Here is a 19,051-nt window from a genome sequence, read left to right on the forward strand (position 1 = left end):
TTTAATTCCAACCAGCCACCCCACATATGGTTAAGCGGCAGGGAAATGCATTCTTTACTACATTATAATACAAAACATTCATTAAATAACAAACAATTAATGCCACCCGCCGCCCCACAACACAGAAATGTTGTGTTGTGGGTAGCTCTGCATGTGAGAGGTATTGTTCTTATGGAAGTTCAGGTGTTGCTACAAGTGTTATTACAGTAAAGTGATGAAATATGGAAGTCATTCAGAGGAAAGTGCATAATGATGTATTTAAAAATGAGCAGTGCCTCCGATAACGTATTTGCGTATCCTCTCGTTGCATGTCGTACTATGCACTATCAATCATTCATGCCGTGTTCAGTCTCCCAGAATGAACTAATGTAATCAGTAAAAATTAGTTACCACAAAAGAGTGCAATCATATGTCAGTATCTTGTAGCAAGCTTGAGAAAGTGCGATCAGTCATCAAGTTTCCACATCATCAACAATTAGCCGCGTCGTGATGGTTACGCACAAGCTCGTACAAGTGAGAACTGAATAATTAACTCTATTAACAGTGTTATATCATTATTAGAGTCAAGGAGGACTGGTACCAAAAGAAATCTGTGTATGCGTCGCAAGCGTAAGAACCTTCATTCGATTATTCAGCTTCCGCAACATCACCAATCATCCGCGCCGTGTTTGGTTATGCGTACGCTCATCAGAGTGATAGTGTGGACTGGTAATCATCCATTAATTGGGATAAACACTTATGACATAGAATGTAAACAGTGCAACCTGCGATTTTCTTTTATCGTCTCAGGATATAGTTGTTCATACAAGACATAGGACAGTGTTGTGTATTAACATTGTGTGGCTCCCCTAAACCCACTTGCATATTTCAATAGCTAATTTCAGGCAAGCCAGCAGCAGTGTGGAGCAGAACAGTATGACTGCTGTGGGATTATCAGGTATGTGGTGTGGACAGGGCGCACAGTCTGAAGTGAGAAACCAGTTTAAAGGGTCCCCACCCATATGCACTCCCGGGCGTGTTACAACAGGTGAAATACCCTAAGAATTCAAGAAGAATATAATAATACCAAGCCGATCTCGGGGAAGATCAGTTTGGATTCTGTAGAAATGTTGGAACACATAAGACAATACTGACCCTACGACTTACCTTAGAAGACAGGTTAAGGAAATGCAAACCTATGTTTTTAGCATTTGTAGACTTGGAGAAAGCCTTTGACAATGCTGTACAGAAGCCAGATGGCAGTTATAACACTCAAGGAGCTGGAAAGGGAAGCAGTGGTCTAGAAGGGAGTGAGACAGGATAGTAGCCCATCCCAGATGTTATTCAATCTGTATATTGAGCAAGCAGTCAAGGAAACAAATGAAAAATTTAGAGTACAATTTCAAGTCCAGGGAGAAGAAATAAAAGCTTTGAGGTTTGCTGATGACATTGCAACTTTGCCAGAGACAGCAAAGGACTTGGAAGAGCAGTTGAACAGAATGGGCAGTGTCTTGGAAGGAGGACATAAGATGAACATTGACAAAAGTAAAATGAGGATAATGGAATCTACTCGAATTACATCAGATGAGGCTGAGGGAATTAGATTAGAAAATGAGACACTTAAAGGAGTAGATGAGTTTTAAATGTAGACTGGTGTTGGCAAGAAAAGTGTTTCTGGAGAAGAGAAATTTCATTAACATAGAGTATAGATTTAAGTGTCAGGAAGTCTTTCTTGAAAGTATTTGTATGTAGTGTAGGAAATGAAATATGGACAATAAACAGTTTAGACAAGAAGAGAATAGAAGCTTTTGAAATGTGGTGCTACAGACGAATGCTCAAGATCAGAGAGACAGATCACATAACTAATGAAAAGTTACTGAAAAGTACTGGGGAGAAGAGGAATTTGTGGTACAACTTGAGTAGAAGAAGAGATCAGTTGGTACGATACATTCTGAGGCATCAAGAGATTACCAATTTAGTACTGGGATGAAGCATGCAGGGTAAAAATCATAGAAGGAGACCAAGAGATGAATACAGTAAGCAGATTCAGAAGCATATAGGTTCCAGTAGTTACTTGGATATGAAGAGACTTGCACAAGATAGAGTAGCATGGATTTAAGTGCCATATCTTTCAGATTGCAGCATCTATGTTATGTTTAACAGCATTCAAAGAACAATAACCAATAAATCTGCAAAGGTGTCAAAAGCTAGGGAGTTCACGTGTTCTTGTACTCTTACACAGCAGCCACCACTGAAACTCGGCATGTTTCTCTGGACATGTTCAGCTTGTTTTGGCTACCAGTTGCTGTGTAATAAGGTTGCCCGTGCTGTAGATCATTGATGGCTCCTGGGTAGTAATGGTGCTGATCTTGAAGTAGAAAAATCCAGTCAGTGATCTGTAATTTGTTATCACAAGTGTTGCCCTCATTAGTATTGAAAGAAACTTGGGTTTGAGGGGGTAATGGGCTTGTTCATATTGCCCACAATGCACCATCAGACATATGATTGGTGTCCACTAATTCCCTTAGATGTTGTCAGAAGTGGGAGGGTGTCCTGCCGCTTAACTTTTCTGTATAAATCACCTGACAAACTGGTTGCTCCAGTGATCTGCACAACCACCACACTAAAGTGACCTTTGCTTTTACAGTAAAGTGACCTTTGCAAACTAGCAAGTAGTTGGCAGTGACAGAATGATGTCACAGATTGCTGACACATAGTCCTCAATATCACACAACAAAGCATAACATTTCACCATGACAATGATGATGGTAGGCAGAACAGTTTCTGCAATGGCAAACCAAATCTTTGGGTATTCAGGCTGAAATAATGGAAGTTTGGATAACAAAAGCATGTGCATCACTGTAATTGTGGCACTAAATAATATGATCCAGGGGTACCATCATATGGAACCCCATTGATTGTATGCAGGAGATAAACTCTAATTCTTCATGTAAGATCTGGTTGTCTGGGTTCCACAGGAGTGAAGTAATGGGTTCATCTACTCAATTTTTGGCATGGGAGCACAATGGTAAATATATTGGGCATGGTCATTATGGTGCACTTTCATGGTCATTACGGTGCACTTTCACACAAAAATGTGATTCAAGTCCAAGAAAATGTTTGTAATGGTGTGGTTTGATCTTTCTCTGTAGGAAGTCAATAAGTTGTTAGGGATGTGACACATTACTTTGTTACACATGTTCCACATGGTAATCTCCTTAAATTGGGGAAAAATATAATTGATTTCACTCTTCACCTCATAAATAAACTGCTCCATGTCATTCATCAACACATTTCTGGGCACTTGTTGTTGATCACCAGTGTGGGAAATTTCTCAGGCAGGTGAGTACGCACAATAACACTTGCATACTGTTTTAACAGAATTGATCCATTTTCTTTGCACAAATACAAGACACTGCAATACAAATACACTTAAGACGGGTACCATGAACAGGCTGTTCAAAGAGCTCAAAGACAAGGATGTCAAGACACATCACATTCCTTGGTTTTAATTTCAGTTGCTACATTAACCACTGCAGGTTGTTGTACCCACAACTTCAGTCACTTTCCACTAACAAAAGAGAGACATCTCTGAACTGTAAGATGTCTTATTCCTCAAAAGCATCACTGAACCCATATGTTCTGAGGTCTTAGGCTGAAATGTAATTTTTCTGCAAATAATTGGGTAAATATATATACATACCTGTAATCACTTACAAATGATAACGTCTGTGAAAACTCCAGTAGACCATTTTTCAGGGATTTGTTGACATTTTCAGACTGTGCATAATTCTGTAGTGACTGTGCTAGATCATCATTTTTATTCCGCACACTGGAACAAAGTACACAATTTTAAGTCCCAAATAGATAACAAATATATCTTTCCTCCGATTATTTGTAGATCCTTCTACATTCTGACTATGTGACGATGTCATTTGTTAGAAAAATAGAAGTAAATACTAAACAAATAGCTAATGAAACTGTTCAAGTTTTGCATCACTCTTACAACTTGCATAGTATGAGTTTTTTAATTGTAAACCTGCCTCTCAACACTATTTTGACCACAGGAAATTACCATATACAATCACCTGTGTAATTGAAGTAAAAATAGACCTGTCTTCTCGGTCCAGTACAGTCACATGATGCAATCATGTCAACAATCATGAACAGGCTGGTGCAGCTTATGTACAGCACTCAGTTTGTCAGCATGCCTCAAAGTGTCATTTCAAGCTCAGACCAACTGCACATAGTCACTTCACAGCGGGAATGGTTGTCACCTTCTGGACATTGCCATCCAAAATGGTGTGCACTAAAATGACATCATTTGAATATTCAGTCACTATTATAAGATACTAAAAGTTGAAGATCTGTCTTGTAGTGGTAGTCTGCAATCAAAATCAGCTGACAAATGGCAGCTACAAATTATTGTCTGAATATACCATGAGAGAATACAACAGAACTGCACATTACCTTTTTGGCAGCAACTAGGAGCACTGTGTTGACACAGACATTATGCAACCTTCTGCATCTCCTCTAGGCTTCCTCTACAAAGAACAGTACAAACCCCTATGGTTGGGATGTCTGAAAAAGATAGGCACGGGAACACCTGGAATTGCTCAGCCACATCCAATTCTCTTCAATGATGAGTGCCAGATCTGTATTACACCTGTTGATTGTTGTACAAGAGTGTGAAGGCAGTAGGTACTAATGCACTTCTTTGCCACACAGTCCCATAGGCTCTGCAGGGAAATGGGTCAGCCACATTTAGGACTGATATTATGTATAGATATTGGACACCTCCCATCATTATTTACATTAATTTGAGGGCTGTGCAGTATCAAGGCAGCCCAACAGTCAACATTTTGTCTTTCAAGATGATAATGCACAAGCACACCACACTCTCCATGTGAACACTTTCCTCTGGGAGGCAGGACTCGAATGCATGGAATGGCCTGCAGTATTTACTGATCTGGACCTGACTGACCTTGCTTGAGATGAGTTGAAAAGTGCATTGCATCATTTCAGAAACCCCACTCACACTCTAGATTGTCATACGAGAGCAGTGGGACAGGATTCAGCAACATTATTTTGACTGCCTTGTGGGCAGTAAGTCAAGGAGGATCCAAGCATGTTACAATATACAGGGAATAATATATTACTGAATGCTACTCAACAGCTGATTTTGATTTTACAACTTTGTAATAATGTGCATCTTGAACACACTCCTTTTATTTTAGCTACTGTTGTATTTTTACTACAATTTAATCCATTATCCCTCAAATATATGCCTACACAAATTTAACAATATGCAGGTGATGCAAAATTCTTTTTGAGCAGTTTACTATTATTATTTCTTTCTATTCTCAGACGTTATGTCTGGTCAAAAATGGACAGTGACGCGGACCTTGATCAAGCGTGACTTCCTTTTAACTGTACGGTATATGTTATATTGCATTTAGGAACTTTCGGGTCATTGAACATGTATCAATAATTACAGATTTTTGTAGTTGTATATATATGTTTGGATGTAGCTGTATTGCATTGATGTACTGGTGGATATTGTGAGGTATGACTCCTGTAGTTGATAGTATAATTGGTATAATGTCGACTTTATCCTGATGCCACATGTCCTTGACTTCCTCAGCCAGTTGGATGTATTTTTCAATTTTTTCTCCTGTTTTCTTCTGTATATTTGTTGTGTTGGGTATGGATATTTCAATTAGTTGTGTTAATTTCTTCTTTTTATTGGTGAGTATGATGTCAGGTTTGTTATGTGGTGTTGTTTTATCTGTTATAATCGTTCTGTTCCAGTATAATTTGTATTCATCATTCTCCAGTACATTTTGTGATGTGTACTTGTATGTGGGAACGTGTTGTTTTATTAGTTTATGTTTTATGGCAAGTTGTTGATGTATTATTTTTGCTACATTGTCATGTCTTCTGGGGTATTCTGTATTTGCTAGTATTGTACATCCGCTTGTGATGTGATCTACTGTTTCTATTTGTTGTTTGCAAAGTCTGCATTTATCTGTTGTGGTATTGGGATCTTTAATAATATGCTTGCTGTAATATCTGGTGTTTATTGTTTGATCCTGTATTGCAATCATGAATCCTTCCATCTCACTGTATATATTGCCTTTTCTTAGCCATGTGTTGGATGCGTCTTGATCTATGTGTGGCTGTGTTAGATGATACGGGTGCTTGCCATGTAGTGTTTTCTTTTTCCAATTTACTTTCTTTGTATCTGTTGATGTTATGTGATATAAAGGGTTGTAGAAGTGGTTATGAAATTGCAATGGTGTAGCTGATGTATTTATATGAGTGATTGCTTTGTGTATTTTGCTAGTTTCTGCTCGTTCTAGAAAGAATTTTCTTAAATTGTCTACCTGTCCATAATGTAGGTTTTTTATATCTATAAATCCCCTTCCACCTTCCTTTCTGCTTAATGTGAATCTTTCTGTTGCTGAATGTATGTGATGTATTCTATATTTGTGGCATTGTGATCGTGTAAGTGTATTGAGTGCTTCTAGGTCTGTGTCACTCCATTTCACTACTACAAATGAGTAGGTCAATACTGGTATAGCATAAGTATTTATAGCTTTTGTCTTGTTTCTTGCTGTCAATTCTGTTTTCAGTATTTTTGTTAGTCTTTGTCTATATTTTTCTTTTAGTTCTTCTTTAATATTTGTATTATCTATTCCTATTTTTTGTCTGTATCCTAGATATTTATAGGCATCTGTTTTTTCCATCGCTTCTATGCAGTCGCTGTGGTTATCCAATATGTAATCTTCTTGTTTAGTGTGTTTTCCCTTGACTATGCTATTTTTCTTACATTTGTCTGTTCCAAAAGCCATATTTATATCATTGCTGAATACTTCTGTTATCTTTAGTAATTGGTTGAGTTGTTGATTTGTTGCTGCCAGTAGTTTTAGATCATCCATGTATAGCAAATGTGTGATTTTGTGTGGGTATGTTCCAGTAATATTGTATCCATAATTTGTATTATTTAGCATGTTGGATAGTGGGTTCAGAGCAAGACAGAACCAAAAAGGACTTAATGAGTCTCCTTGGTATATTCCACACTTAATCTGTATTGGCTGTGATGTGATGTTATCTGAATTTGTTTGGATATTAAGTGTGGTTTTCCAGTTTTTCATTACTATGTTTAGAAACTGTATCAATTTAGGATCTACTTTGTATATTTCCAATATCTGTAGTAACCATGAGTGGGGTACACTATCAAAGGCTTTTTGGTAATCAATGTATGCGTAGTGTAGGGACTTTTGTTTAGTTTTAGCTTGATATGTCACCTCTGTATCTACTATCAGTTGCTCTTTACATCCTCGTGCTCCTTTGCAGCAGCCTTTTTGTTCTTCATTTATAATTTTGTTCTGTGTTGTATGTGTCATTAATTTCTGCGTGATGACTGAAGTTAATATTTTGTATATTGTTGGTAGGCATGTTATGGGGCGATATTTAGCTGGGTTTGCTGTGTCTGCTTGATCTTTAGGTTTCAGATAGGTTATTCCATGTGCAAGTGTATCAGGGAATGTGTATGGGTCTGCAATGTAACTGTTAAATAATTTAGTTAGATGTGAATGTGTTGAGGTGAAGTTCTTTAGCCAGTAATTTGCTATTTTATCATTTCCAGGAGCTTTCCAATTGTGTGTAGAATTAATTGCTCGGGTGACTTCATGTTGCAAAATTATCACTTCAGGCATTTGTGGTATCATCTTGTATGTGTCTGTTTCTGCTTGTATCCACCGTGCATGCCTGTTATGTTGTACCGGGTTTGACCATATGTTGCTCCAGAAGTGTTCCATGTCTGTTATGTTTGGTGGATTGTCTATTTTAATGTGTGTGTTATCCATTGTTTGGTAAAATCTCTTTTGGTTTGTGTTGAATGTTTGGTTTTGTTTCCTTCTATTTTCACTTTTTTTGTATCTTCTAAGTTGTTTGGCCAATGCTTGCAATTTCTGCTTTTTTTAATCTAATTGCTCTATTGCTTCTTGTTGTGAGATTTTACCTAACCTTTTTCGTTTTTTGTCTGATATTTCATTTCTTATAAATTGTGTTAGCTGTCCGATGTCTTTTCTCAGTTTTTCTATTCTGATCTGTAGCCTGTGTTGCCATGCTGGTTTTGTGGGTTTCTTCTGTGTGTTGGTTTGTTCTGATCTCTGCCTAGTGTGTATATTTAGTGTAGTGAGTGCTCCTATATAAACCAGTAGTTGTAACTCTTCCATAGTTGTGTTTTCATTTATTTTGTTGTGTATGATTGTGTTGATAGTTTTTATTGTTGTTTCGACTTGTGGGTTATTTGGCGATCTATGCAAGAATGGTCTAATGTCTGTATTTGTGTCTTTGTATTCTATATATGTCAGCTGAAATTTCTCTTCTATATCTAACACGTGTGTCTCTTTGTGTTCTATTTGTGCTTGTTCTGGTGGCTGTCTTAAGATTTCATTTTCCTCTGATTGTTTAATTGATGCGTGTTGGTCTTTGTTTGTTTGCTCTGGGATGTTTGAGTCCATTACTGTATTTTCTTCTTCTTCTGATTGCACATTATTTAGTTCCAGTATTTGTTGTACTTGTTGTTTGATGTTTTCTAATTCTGACTGGGGTATCCTGTTATTTTTTATTACTACACGGATCTGATCAGCTAGTCGTTGTTCTGTTAAAAATTTTAATTCCGGGTATCTGGTAATAAATGTTGTGTATACTTGTGATCTGTATCCAGTTGTGTTGGTTCCTAGGTTTGTTGCTTGGTAATAACAGAACATGAGGTGTCGATTAACTTCATATGACCATCTCATCCTCTGTCTTTGTTTTCCTTCTAGGGTAGTTGCAGGAAGCATATCCTGCAAAACACCTCTATTTGGATTTAAATCATTTTCCAGTTGGCTAGCAGTGTCGTTACCATTGTGGGCGGGCATAGGGTTCATGCGTCGTCCCCGACCATGACGGCGCTTGTCCGAGGCTTCTTTAGTTCTGTCCTGAACCAAGTAATCACACTAAAAGGGGGGTTAGCCCTATTAGTGGTTTGTTCTTTTCGTCACCTTTTACGACTGGCAGAACATACCGGAGGCCTATTCTTTTCCCGGGCCTCCACGGGGGTTATTATTATTATTATTATTATTATTATCATTATTATTATTCTACCTTATTTTTAAAAATACAACTGCTTTTTCAATTATATGCTGTGCCTTAATTGGGTCTATTATTGTTAATGAACATGTGAATAACTATACTTATACATCAGAAAATCCAGGATGGAATAATAATGACAATATTATGAAAAGGATAGTTGCTACTCACTATATAGTGGAGATGCTTAGTCAAAGTAAGCAAAACAAAAAGACTGTCAAACAAAGCTTTCGACCAAACAGGTCTCAGAATTAGATGACATACACACACACTCACACAAACATAACTCACGCACACAAGATCAACAGCCTCTGGCTGTCAAGGCCAGTCTGCCAGAGACTATAGTCATGTGTCTGCATGCATGCATGTGTGTGTGTGTGTGTGTGTGTGTGTGTGTGTGTGTGTGTTTTGTCTAACCCTGATGAAAACCTGTTTGGCCAAAAGCTTTGTTCGACAGTCTTTTTGTTGTGCCTATCTGCAACTCAGCATCTCCGCTATAAAAAGAGTAGCACCTATCCTTCTCATAATATTGTCATTATAGTAATACATACTTATATTTACTTCCACAGGTGGTTTATTTAATAGAGTATATTATTTCTTAAGGTAATTACATGATTTTGTCTAATGAGAAACATCAAGATTCATATAAAAGCAAAGATGCTGTAACTTACCAAACGAAAGCATTGGTATGTTGATAGAGACAATAAAAAACACACAAACACACACACAAATTTCAAGCTTTCACAACCCAAGGTTGCTTCATCAGGAAAGAGGAAAGGAGAGGGAAAGATGAAAGGATGTGGGTTTTAAGGGAGAGGGTAAGGAGCCATTCCAATCCTGGGAGCGGAAAGACTTACCTTAGGGGGAAAAAAGGACAGGTATACACTCGCACACACACACACACACACACATATCCATCCGCACATATGCAGACACAGGCAAACAGCATTTACATATGTCTGCCTGTGCCTGTATATGTGCAGATGGATATGTGTGTGTGTGCGCGCGAATGTATACCTGTCCTTTTTCCCCCCTAAGGTAAGTCTTTCCGCTTCCGATATTGGAATGGCTCCTTACCCTCTCCCTTAAAACCCACATCCTTTCATCTTTCCCTCTCCTTCTCTCTTCCCTGATGAAGCAACCTTGGGTTGCGAAAGCTTGAAACTTGTGTGTGTGTTTGTGTGTTTTTTATTGTCTCTATCAACATGCCAACACTTTCCTTTGGTAAGTGAGAGCATCTTTGTTTTTAGATATATTTTTCCCACATGGAATTGTGTGTGTGTAGGAGGGGTGAGAGGAGGGAGAGAGAGACAGAGAGAGAGTTTTGTGGTGATAAGGTAAAGCATTTAAGACCTTTCTTTGTCATCAGTCCTCTGGATGATTTCACAAGGCCTGTCAGGAGTTCTCTACTGTGTGAGCTCTTCATTTCAGAGTAATAACTAGTTATTGGATATATTTCAATCTCCAGCTTTCCCTTCAGATTTTACTCTCTACAGTTCCCTTAAGTACCACAGAAGTTATTCCCGAATGTCATATCATATAGTCCCTTCTTTTTGTGATTGTTTCCCATATGTTCCTCTTGTCCTGATTCTGCAGAGGACCTCCTGATTTCTTATATTATCAATTCAAATAATTTCATCATCCTTCTACAAAAATACATCTCTAACACTTAATATTATCTTCTTTTCCTGTTTCCCTACAGTCCATGAATCACAATTCAATGCTGTGCTCCAAATGTACATTATTAGAAATTTCTTTCTCAAATTAAGGTCAATGTTTGACACTAGTAGACTTCTTTTGGCCAGCAATGCTCTCTTTGCCAGTGTTAGCCTGCTTTTTACGTCTACCTTGTTTCATCCATCATATGTTACATTGCTTCCAAGGTATTAGAATGCCTTCATTTCATCCACTTTGTGGTCCATAATTTACATATTAAGCTATTGCCAATCTCATTTTTGCTATTCCTCACTACTTTTGTCTTTCTTCTGTTTACCCTCAATCCCTGTTCTTTACTCATTAGACTGTTTGTATCATTTAACAGCTCTTGTAATTCTTCTTCACTTTCACTGGGGACAGTAATGTTATCAACAAAGATTATCATTGATATTCCATCACCCTGAATTTTAATCCAATTATTTAACATTTCATTTATTTCTATCGCTTATTCAATGCATAGATTGAACATAGGAGCAACAGACTACATTTCTGTCTTCACTCTTTTTAATCTGGGCACTTCATTCTTAGTCTTCCAAATATCACCCATCTTTTCCTATAGCTTAAACACATTTTTCTGAGAAATTGGAAGGTATTGCACTATTTTACATTTTCAAACACTTTTACTAGGTCGACAAATCCTATGAACATGTCTTCACTTTTCTCAAGTCCTGCTTCCATTATCAAGCTCAACTCCAGAACTGCCTCTCTTGTGTCTTTACCTCTCCTAAAGCTAAACTTGCTGTGTTGAGACCTTGTATCTACTCAGCCAGCAACCAACAACACAGATGGATTAGATGGGCATGGACCTCTTCAGATGAGAGATAAGGAATAGCCGCACTCTGCCTTGCCAGCAGGTAGCAACCCAAGTGCCACCAGAGATCAATGGACCTGTAGAACTTTCCTCTTCTGCATGCCACATTACCAAAAGAAGTATCTACAGTATTCTGGCATCCACACAGTTTTTAGGTCAGTGCCTGGGCTACGCTTGAAGAATTTGCTCTGAATGAGTTTCCCAGGCCAGGCACCAATTGCAAAAGCATTTCCACAGTCAGTATCTCATTCTGCCCCACCAATATGATGATGATGCCATCGATGTTGACTTTTGCCTCCAGGAGCTGCCAGCTTCAGTCTTACACTGACAAGACGTTAACTCACATTGGAGAAGATTGTTTATGTCTGTAACAATGAACTTCATTTTATTTTCTGTGGTGCCTTCAGTGGAAACATCAGTTGGTTTTCATGAGTCATGCTTCTTGAATTTGTTCTGACCAAGGTAGACAGTGTTTTGGCATATATTACTCTACTTTCAAGTACCCTTAGTGTCATGGAACCAGTGGATGTCTCTGTTCAGGTGTTGTTACTTTTCCAGCAGATTCAGCATAGCTACATACTCAGGATCAAGCAGCTGGTGGCCATCTACATGTTGCCTCCAGAGCTCTCCAACTCCCTCTTCCAGATTGACTCCATAATCAACGGCTTCTGGATGGCACACCTACCATTCCAGAAGTTCAACAAGAAGATCAAGTCCTGGGTGACCTAAGACATACATGTGGAACAGTACTTCTTAGCCCAAGGTATCATAGGTGATACCCAGCAGCATACACAGGCGCAGATATTTGCCACCTTCTACAATAACTGAACCTGGACATGACAGCTCTTTCTCTGCACTCTGACAAGTTGAAGTCCTGTTTGTTAGAATACTTTGAATCCTAGGTGCATGTGGCAGCAGCTTCCACAGGATTTCCAGTCACCATAATCCTTGTGGACAGTCTTACCACAAATGGGTTGCCTGCCTCAAGGATTTATTTTGCATGCGGTATTTGCGCTGTAGTAATCCTCACTGTTAGCATTCATATGAAGACTGCTTGATCTGGGACATGATTCTCAAGCACTCCCCTGATGAAGGACTGCATACAGATCCCCTTAAATTTAAGGGCCCATCCTCAGAAACATGTCTCTACATTATCAGAGCTTTTGAACAGTCTCTCAGATCATCAGCCACATTGCAGGGCCCATCAAAGTGTTTTCCACCCAACCAACATTCCATCCTCAGCCCCAGTAATGCCCCCCCCCCCCAATTCCAGCCAGATTCACACAACAGTACTTTTTGCAAATGACATAAATATCCTAATCAAATCGCGTGATTAGGAAAGCCTACAAAAAACAGCTGCAGGTATAATACAAAATTTGACACAATGGTTCAGCACAAACAAGCTAATAATAAATAATGAAAAAACGGTGATAGTCAATTTCCACAATTCACAGAAACTACATCCTGCAAGACCAACTTTTAAAATTGATGGAAAAACTGTCTCAGCGAAACCTAAAATGGGAGACACATCTTAACCATGTAAATAAAAAGCTAAACACACTTACGTATGCAGTAAGAATCCTCGCACAAAATACAAGCCGTGCGTCTGTGATCACAATGTACCATGGCAGTATTCAGTCACTGCTGATGTACAGCATTATCTTTTGGGGGAACTCCGTAGGTACAAACAAAACATTTAGGCTACAGAAAAAGATTGTTAGAATAATAAACCATGCTAAGTACAGAGACTCCTGTAGACCAATATTTAAAAATCACAGTATACAGCCTCTTCCTTGCTTATATATGTATGAAATATTAAATTTCACAAAAGGAAGTATTTTAAAAGATGGAAATATCTTCAGGTATAACTGTGATTACCACCCTCATTATACTAAGCAGAAGCTTTACTTGCATGTCAATACAGTAAGTATAAACATTTGTAAGAGAGGAACGTATCATACTGGCCTAATGCTGTACAATCACATGCCATACTATTTGAAACATATGCAAAATTTACAAACGTTTAAAGTGAAACTGAAAGAGTACTTGCTTGACCACTGCTTCTATTCTGTTTCCAAGTTTTTAGAGTACCAGAAAAGTGTAGTGTAATTGCTCAAATATTCTTAATAAGTCTATCATTTTATTTTATTATATTAAATTTGTCATCAATATTCAACATGTATTGAATAATTTTTAATTATTTATCCTTTCAAAATAACAATGTGTATGATGATGTATACACTGTACCAACCTGACTTATCCTACATTGTTTGTGCAAAATATGTACCTAAACACAATTTACAGGACCAATAAAGAAATACAAATACAAGACTCAGTGGCCAGATGCTGCCCTCAACAGCTCCCTTTCTGCAGCCAATATTTTATTATTCACAAGAGACACCAGTGCCACTACCGGCATGTTAAGTGCACCTCTTGTGGGAAATCCAGACACAAGGCTGAAGTGTGTCAAGCAGTGCTCAAAATGAATGTCAAATGTGCACATACGGACCCCTTGGATGCAGCACTAGATGACAGAACTGACCTGTATCCTGTATCCTACATCCAAACTGTGCTTCCTCACTCAGAGGAATCTCTGTCACTTATGGTAGCCACCAACAACATGCCCATTGAGTTGCGGATAGACACAGTATCTTCTGTGATCATCATAGATTGGCAATCTTATTATCATGTGGGATACCCTCCCCTTCAACATTTTGACAACCTGTTGTGTAGTTACAGCAATGGCATCATTAAAGTCAACAGCTGATTTACAGCCAGTGTTCAGTACTGTTCGACCATACTCACAGCCAGAATTTTGGCTGTTGACACTCTTGGAGCCATCAGTCTCTTAGGCCTGGATCTGCTCAATGCTCTTGTTTTAGAAATCCATGACTCCACACACACTGCCAGTTGCTGGGCATCAAACTCTACATAAAAGACTTCCCTTCCAAGTTGAGCTCAGTGTTCAAGCAACCCTCCTCGAGTGTAAAAGATTTCTTCTCCCATCAGAACCACCAAAATTCATCAATGCCAGAAATGTATCCCTTGCACTCAGAGATAAACTTCATCTGAAGCTACAGCATGAGGATATTCTCACTCCTGTTCCCAACAGCCAATGGGCCAGTCCCACTGCCATTGTAGAAAAGCCAATCAGCGGGTTACGAGTATGCAGGGACTTCAAGACAACTATTAATGCCCAATCTGTCATATATGTTTATCCTTTTCCCAAGGTATGGGACATAATGACTCACCTCATAGGTGGCAAAGTATTTGCTACGATTGATCTCTGTGGTGCGTATCTCCAGTTTCTGTTGGACAAGTATTCCTGATATGTCTTTGTGATCAATACTCCTTTTGGGCTGTTTCAGTGCTCCATTCACTTCTCAGTGCTACCTTGAGCACTTCACTAGCAGTGTGCCTAGAATGGTAAACTATTTAGACAACATTCTTGCTGCAAAGCTAGGATACACAGGACTTGACTAACAACCTGCACGCACTGTTGTCCAATAGGCCAACCTCAAATGAAATAAAGACAAGGGCTGTTCTTTTGCTCACTAAGTGTAATACTTATGTTTTTAGTGCCTCAGGCATTTGCCCCCCCCCCCCCCTCCCAATATACTGAGGTGGTGCATAAACTTCAGGCTCCCACCAACACCAGCCAGCTGAAATCAGTATTAGGGCAGCTCAATTATTAACATAAATTTATTCCACATGTAGCAGCCACTGCAGAACCCTTACTCCACAGCTTACACAAAAATATTTGCTGGCAATGGATCATGACATATGATAAAGCCTTCTAGGACTTGAAACAGGCCCTCCTCTGGCCCACGTGACTCATGGTCTACAGCCCTGCCAAGCCCATAATCTTTGGAAGCTGATGCATCAGACAATAATCAGGGGGTGCAGTCTTACCAAATGTGATTGCCAAGGAGGAGCTACCAATTGCATTTGTGTCTAAGACTCTCTCTGCTACACAGTGTAACTACAGTCAGACAGAAAAAGAAACCTATCAATCATGTTTGGCCTCAAAATAATTCATAACTATGCCTACAGTGGCCATTTCACCCAACTCACAGACCACAAGTTCTTACTCCCTGTTTTCAAAGTTTTGGCAAACATTTCACCCAAAACAGCACATTGCCTCCAGTGGTGGTCTCAGTCTCTCTCAAGTTATAATTATGACATTCAATGCCGTTCAACAAACTGTCATGCTAATTCTAACCTCCTCTCACATCTCCCCCAAGCCAGGGCCCTTCCTTCAACATAGGCCCCAAAGTCTGCTTCCACCCGGACACTGTTGCTGAGGTAGCCATGGCCAAAAATCTGTTGGACACCAAGTTTATAACATGCCACTCTGCCAAGGACCCAGTGCTCCATCTGGTTGCAAAGCAATTGGCAGCCAGATAGTAAACTGCTGTGACACACAGAGGTCCAGGCCTCCACCCTCAACAATGTCTCCTGCCCCAGGAGGACATCAGGTGCACCAGGGTTGTGGTCCAAGCAGCCCTCCAGCAGCATGTGTAGTCTCTTTTGTACATTGGGCACTGTGGTGTTGTGGTTACCAAGTGCCTGGCCTGCCAACTCGTCTATTGACAAAGCACAGATACCACAATCCTCCATATGGTTGCTTCGTGCCCCACCTGCTAGAGCAGCAGGCCATCCCTCCACATCATTTTTTGCTTTGGAAAACACTTCTGCCCCCTGGTCTTGGGCACATCTTGATTTCTCAGAGACCTTCCTGGGATACTCTGGGTTAATCGCCAAATATGATGGTAGTGCCCCCCCCCCCCCTTCCCCCTTATGTCTCATGAATATCTACCATGTTCAAAGGGCAGATTATTCAAAGCTTGTCCCAAAGTTTTTTCACTCGAAGGGCTCCCAAAAACAAGTGTCACAGATAGCCACCCCCAATTTGCTTCCATGGAATTCTCCACTTTCTGCAAAGCAAATGGCGCAGCACTGATACGTACTGTTGCCCCATCTTTCACCTATTCATCTAGCCAAACACTTTTAAATTCCAGCCATCCAAGTTTCACTGCTATCACCACTTGCTCGAGCCTCTTAGGCTATTTCTAACGTCTTATCATTTCACTACCCAGGCAGGGTCGAACCCAGCAGAAAGACTTCATGGCTGACCACATCAGTCACAACTGTCTATCATCCATCGCACCGGCACTCACCCCTCCCCTCAGCAGTCCAGCGACCACCACTACCCTCTGCATGTTCCTGTGAGGGCCCTTGTCTTCACCTAAGGCTGCCAGCATTGATTTCTTGCTGTCATTTCCAATCTTTTGGCTTCAAGACAGCACAGTGTGCCATAAGCACTTTAAAACAACTGTGGCCTCACCATCATCCTCTCCCTGATCCTATAGTCTACCATCATCCTTTGTTCCAGACGTAGAGTCATCCACAACACCCACCCCGGAGACAACTGCCTTGCCTCAGCTCCAGCCTGCAATTGGCTTCCTGCTGGAGGGGCCCTCAACTGCTCCACATGCCACACCAGTGCCAGCTCCAGTGGAGGTGGACCTCAGCTTCCCAGCTGCCAGTAACGACCCAACCAGATATACCGCCAGCTCTCCTCCCCTTGATGTGGGGAATGCTGTATCAAGGCTTTGCACCTATGCATCCAGCACCAATAACACAGGTGGGTTAGGTGGGCATGGACCTTGCACAGGATAGCTCTCCAGATGACAGACAAGGTATGGTCGCACTCCACCCTGCCATGTGGCAACTCAAGCGCAACCAGAGGTCTCTGGCCCTGCAGACCCTTTCTCCTCTGTGGACCACATGACCAAAAGCAGTATATGTATTATCTCAGTGTTGGGGCAGTATTTAGACCAGCACCTGAGCTACACTGAAATATTTCACTCCAAGTAAGTTTCATGCACCAGGTGTCAATTGTGACACCATCCCACAATTAGGATCTTACTCTGGACCTACAGCTACAACAACACCATCCATGTCAACATTCACCTCCAGGAGCTGCCAGCTAAGACCTACATCATTTGTGGCCTCTACACTGAAGAGACATGGCCTCTGACGCCATGACTAGCAATTGGACTTTGCAATATTTGTCTGTGTTTTTCACCAGCAGTACACTGGACTTATACTTTTGCACTTCTCTTCTGGACTTTGATTATGGCATGTTTAGTGTATGGACATTGGATTTTGGAACTTTCAATTTACTGAGACATTTTCAGGCCTTCGGATATTATTATTGTTCTTGCAGTATTTAAAAAGTGACTTGTTTTCAATTATTTTGTTCCAAACTAACTTCCTTTGGAGAAGGTTGTTTTTGCATGTAATAATAAACTTCATATTCATTGTACATCTAACTATTTTCCTGTGCCAACTTCAGCAGACACATGAAAACCAAATGTTGTGTTAAAAGATCTTCAGTTTTTTTTGCTTTCTCTTGTACATTATTCTTATCAGCAATTTGGATGCATCACCTGTTAAGCTGATTTACCAATAATTCTTGCACTTATCAACCATTGTACGGATGACGTTTTTCTGTCTGTTGTATGTGTTCAGACTCATAGATTCTGCAAACCAACTTAAATAGTCATCTGGCTGCTGTTTCCCACAACAATTTTAGAAATTCCATAGGAATATTATCTGTGCTTTCTACTTTACTTGATCGTAAGCCTTCCAAAGCTCTGTCAGGCTCTGACTGTAATACTGGATCCCCTACGTCTTCAAATTGACTTCATTTTCTTCTTCTATCATGTCAGGAGACAGTCCTTCTGTACTGTACAGGCTTTCAGTGTATTCTTTCCACTTACACATCTTTTTCTTCTTTACATTTAACAATGGAATTCCTCATGCCCTCTTAATTTTCTCAGCTTTGCTTTTAATTTCATCTTAGGTTGTTTTGACTTTTCTGTATGCTGAATCTGTTCTTCCAACAAGCAATCCCTTTTCAATTTCTTCACGTGTCCTGTGACCATTTTGCCTTAGTTTCCTTGCACTTTCTTCCTGTTTCATTCCTAAGTGACTTCTCCTGCCTTTTCCTGACCATTTTTGTACTTTCTTCTGTCATTGATCAAGTAATTCTTTGTTACCTAAGGATTCTTCACAGTTACCTTCCTTATGCCTACATTTTTCTGCCTAGCTTCAGTAATTACCCTTTCTAGAGACTGCCCATTCCTTTTCAACTGTGCTGCTTACTGTAGTATTCATCATTCAGTGACCATCAAACAAACATCATCATTCCTCAGTATCTCAGTATCCCATTTCATTCCACGTCAAATTTCCTGATGATTTTCTTATACTTCAGCATGCTCATCATCATAACTACATTGTGGTCTGAGTGTATATATGATTATGGGTAGCGTATACCATATAATTAAGTATGTTATTTCAGAACCTCTCTCTCAGCATGAGTTAAAGAAGCTC

The 19,051-nt window shown here is 39.7% G+C and overlaps 1 protein-coding gene across 3 annotated transcripts in view; it reads right to left on the reverse strand.

The window, feature by feature from the left end:
* Positions 1-19,051, reverse strand: part of LOC126148769 (CBY1-interacting BAR domain-containing protein 1) — a 211,186-nt gene that overhangs the window by 136,109 nt on the left and 56,026 nt on the right. For all 3 annotated transcript variants that reach the window (XM_049915777.1, XM_049915776.1, XM_049915775.1), the window contains one exon: positions 3,683-3,811. In XM_049915777.1, the coding sequence (XP_049771734.1) occupies positions 3,683-3,811 (129 nt within the window). The remainder of the gene's footprint in view (positions 1-3,682; positions 3,812-19,051) is intronic.

Source organism: Schistocerca cancellata, chromosome 2 (genome assembly GCF_023864275.1).
Source record: "Schistocerca cancellata isolate TAMUIC-IGC-003103 chromosome 2, iqSchCanc2.1, whole genome shotgun sequence".
Lineage (NCBI taxonomy): Eukaryota > Metazoa > Arthropoda > Insecta > Orthoptera > Acrididae > Schistocerca > Schistocerca cancellata.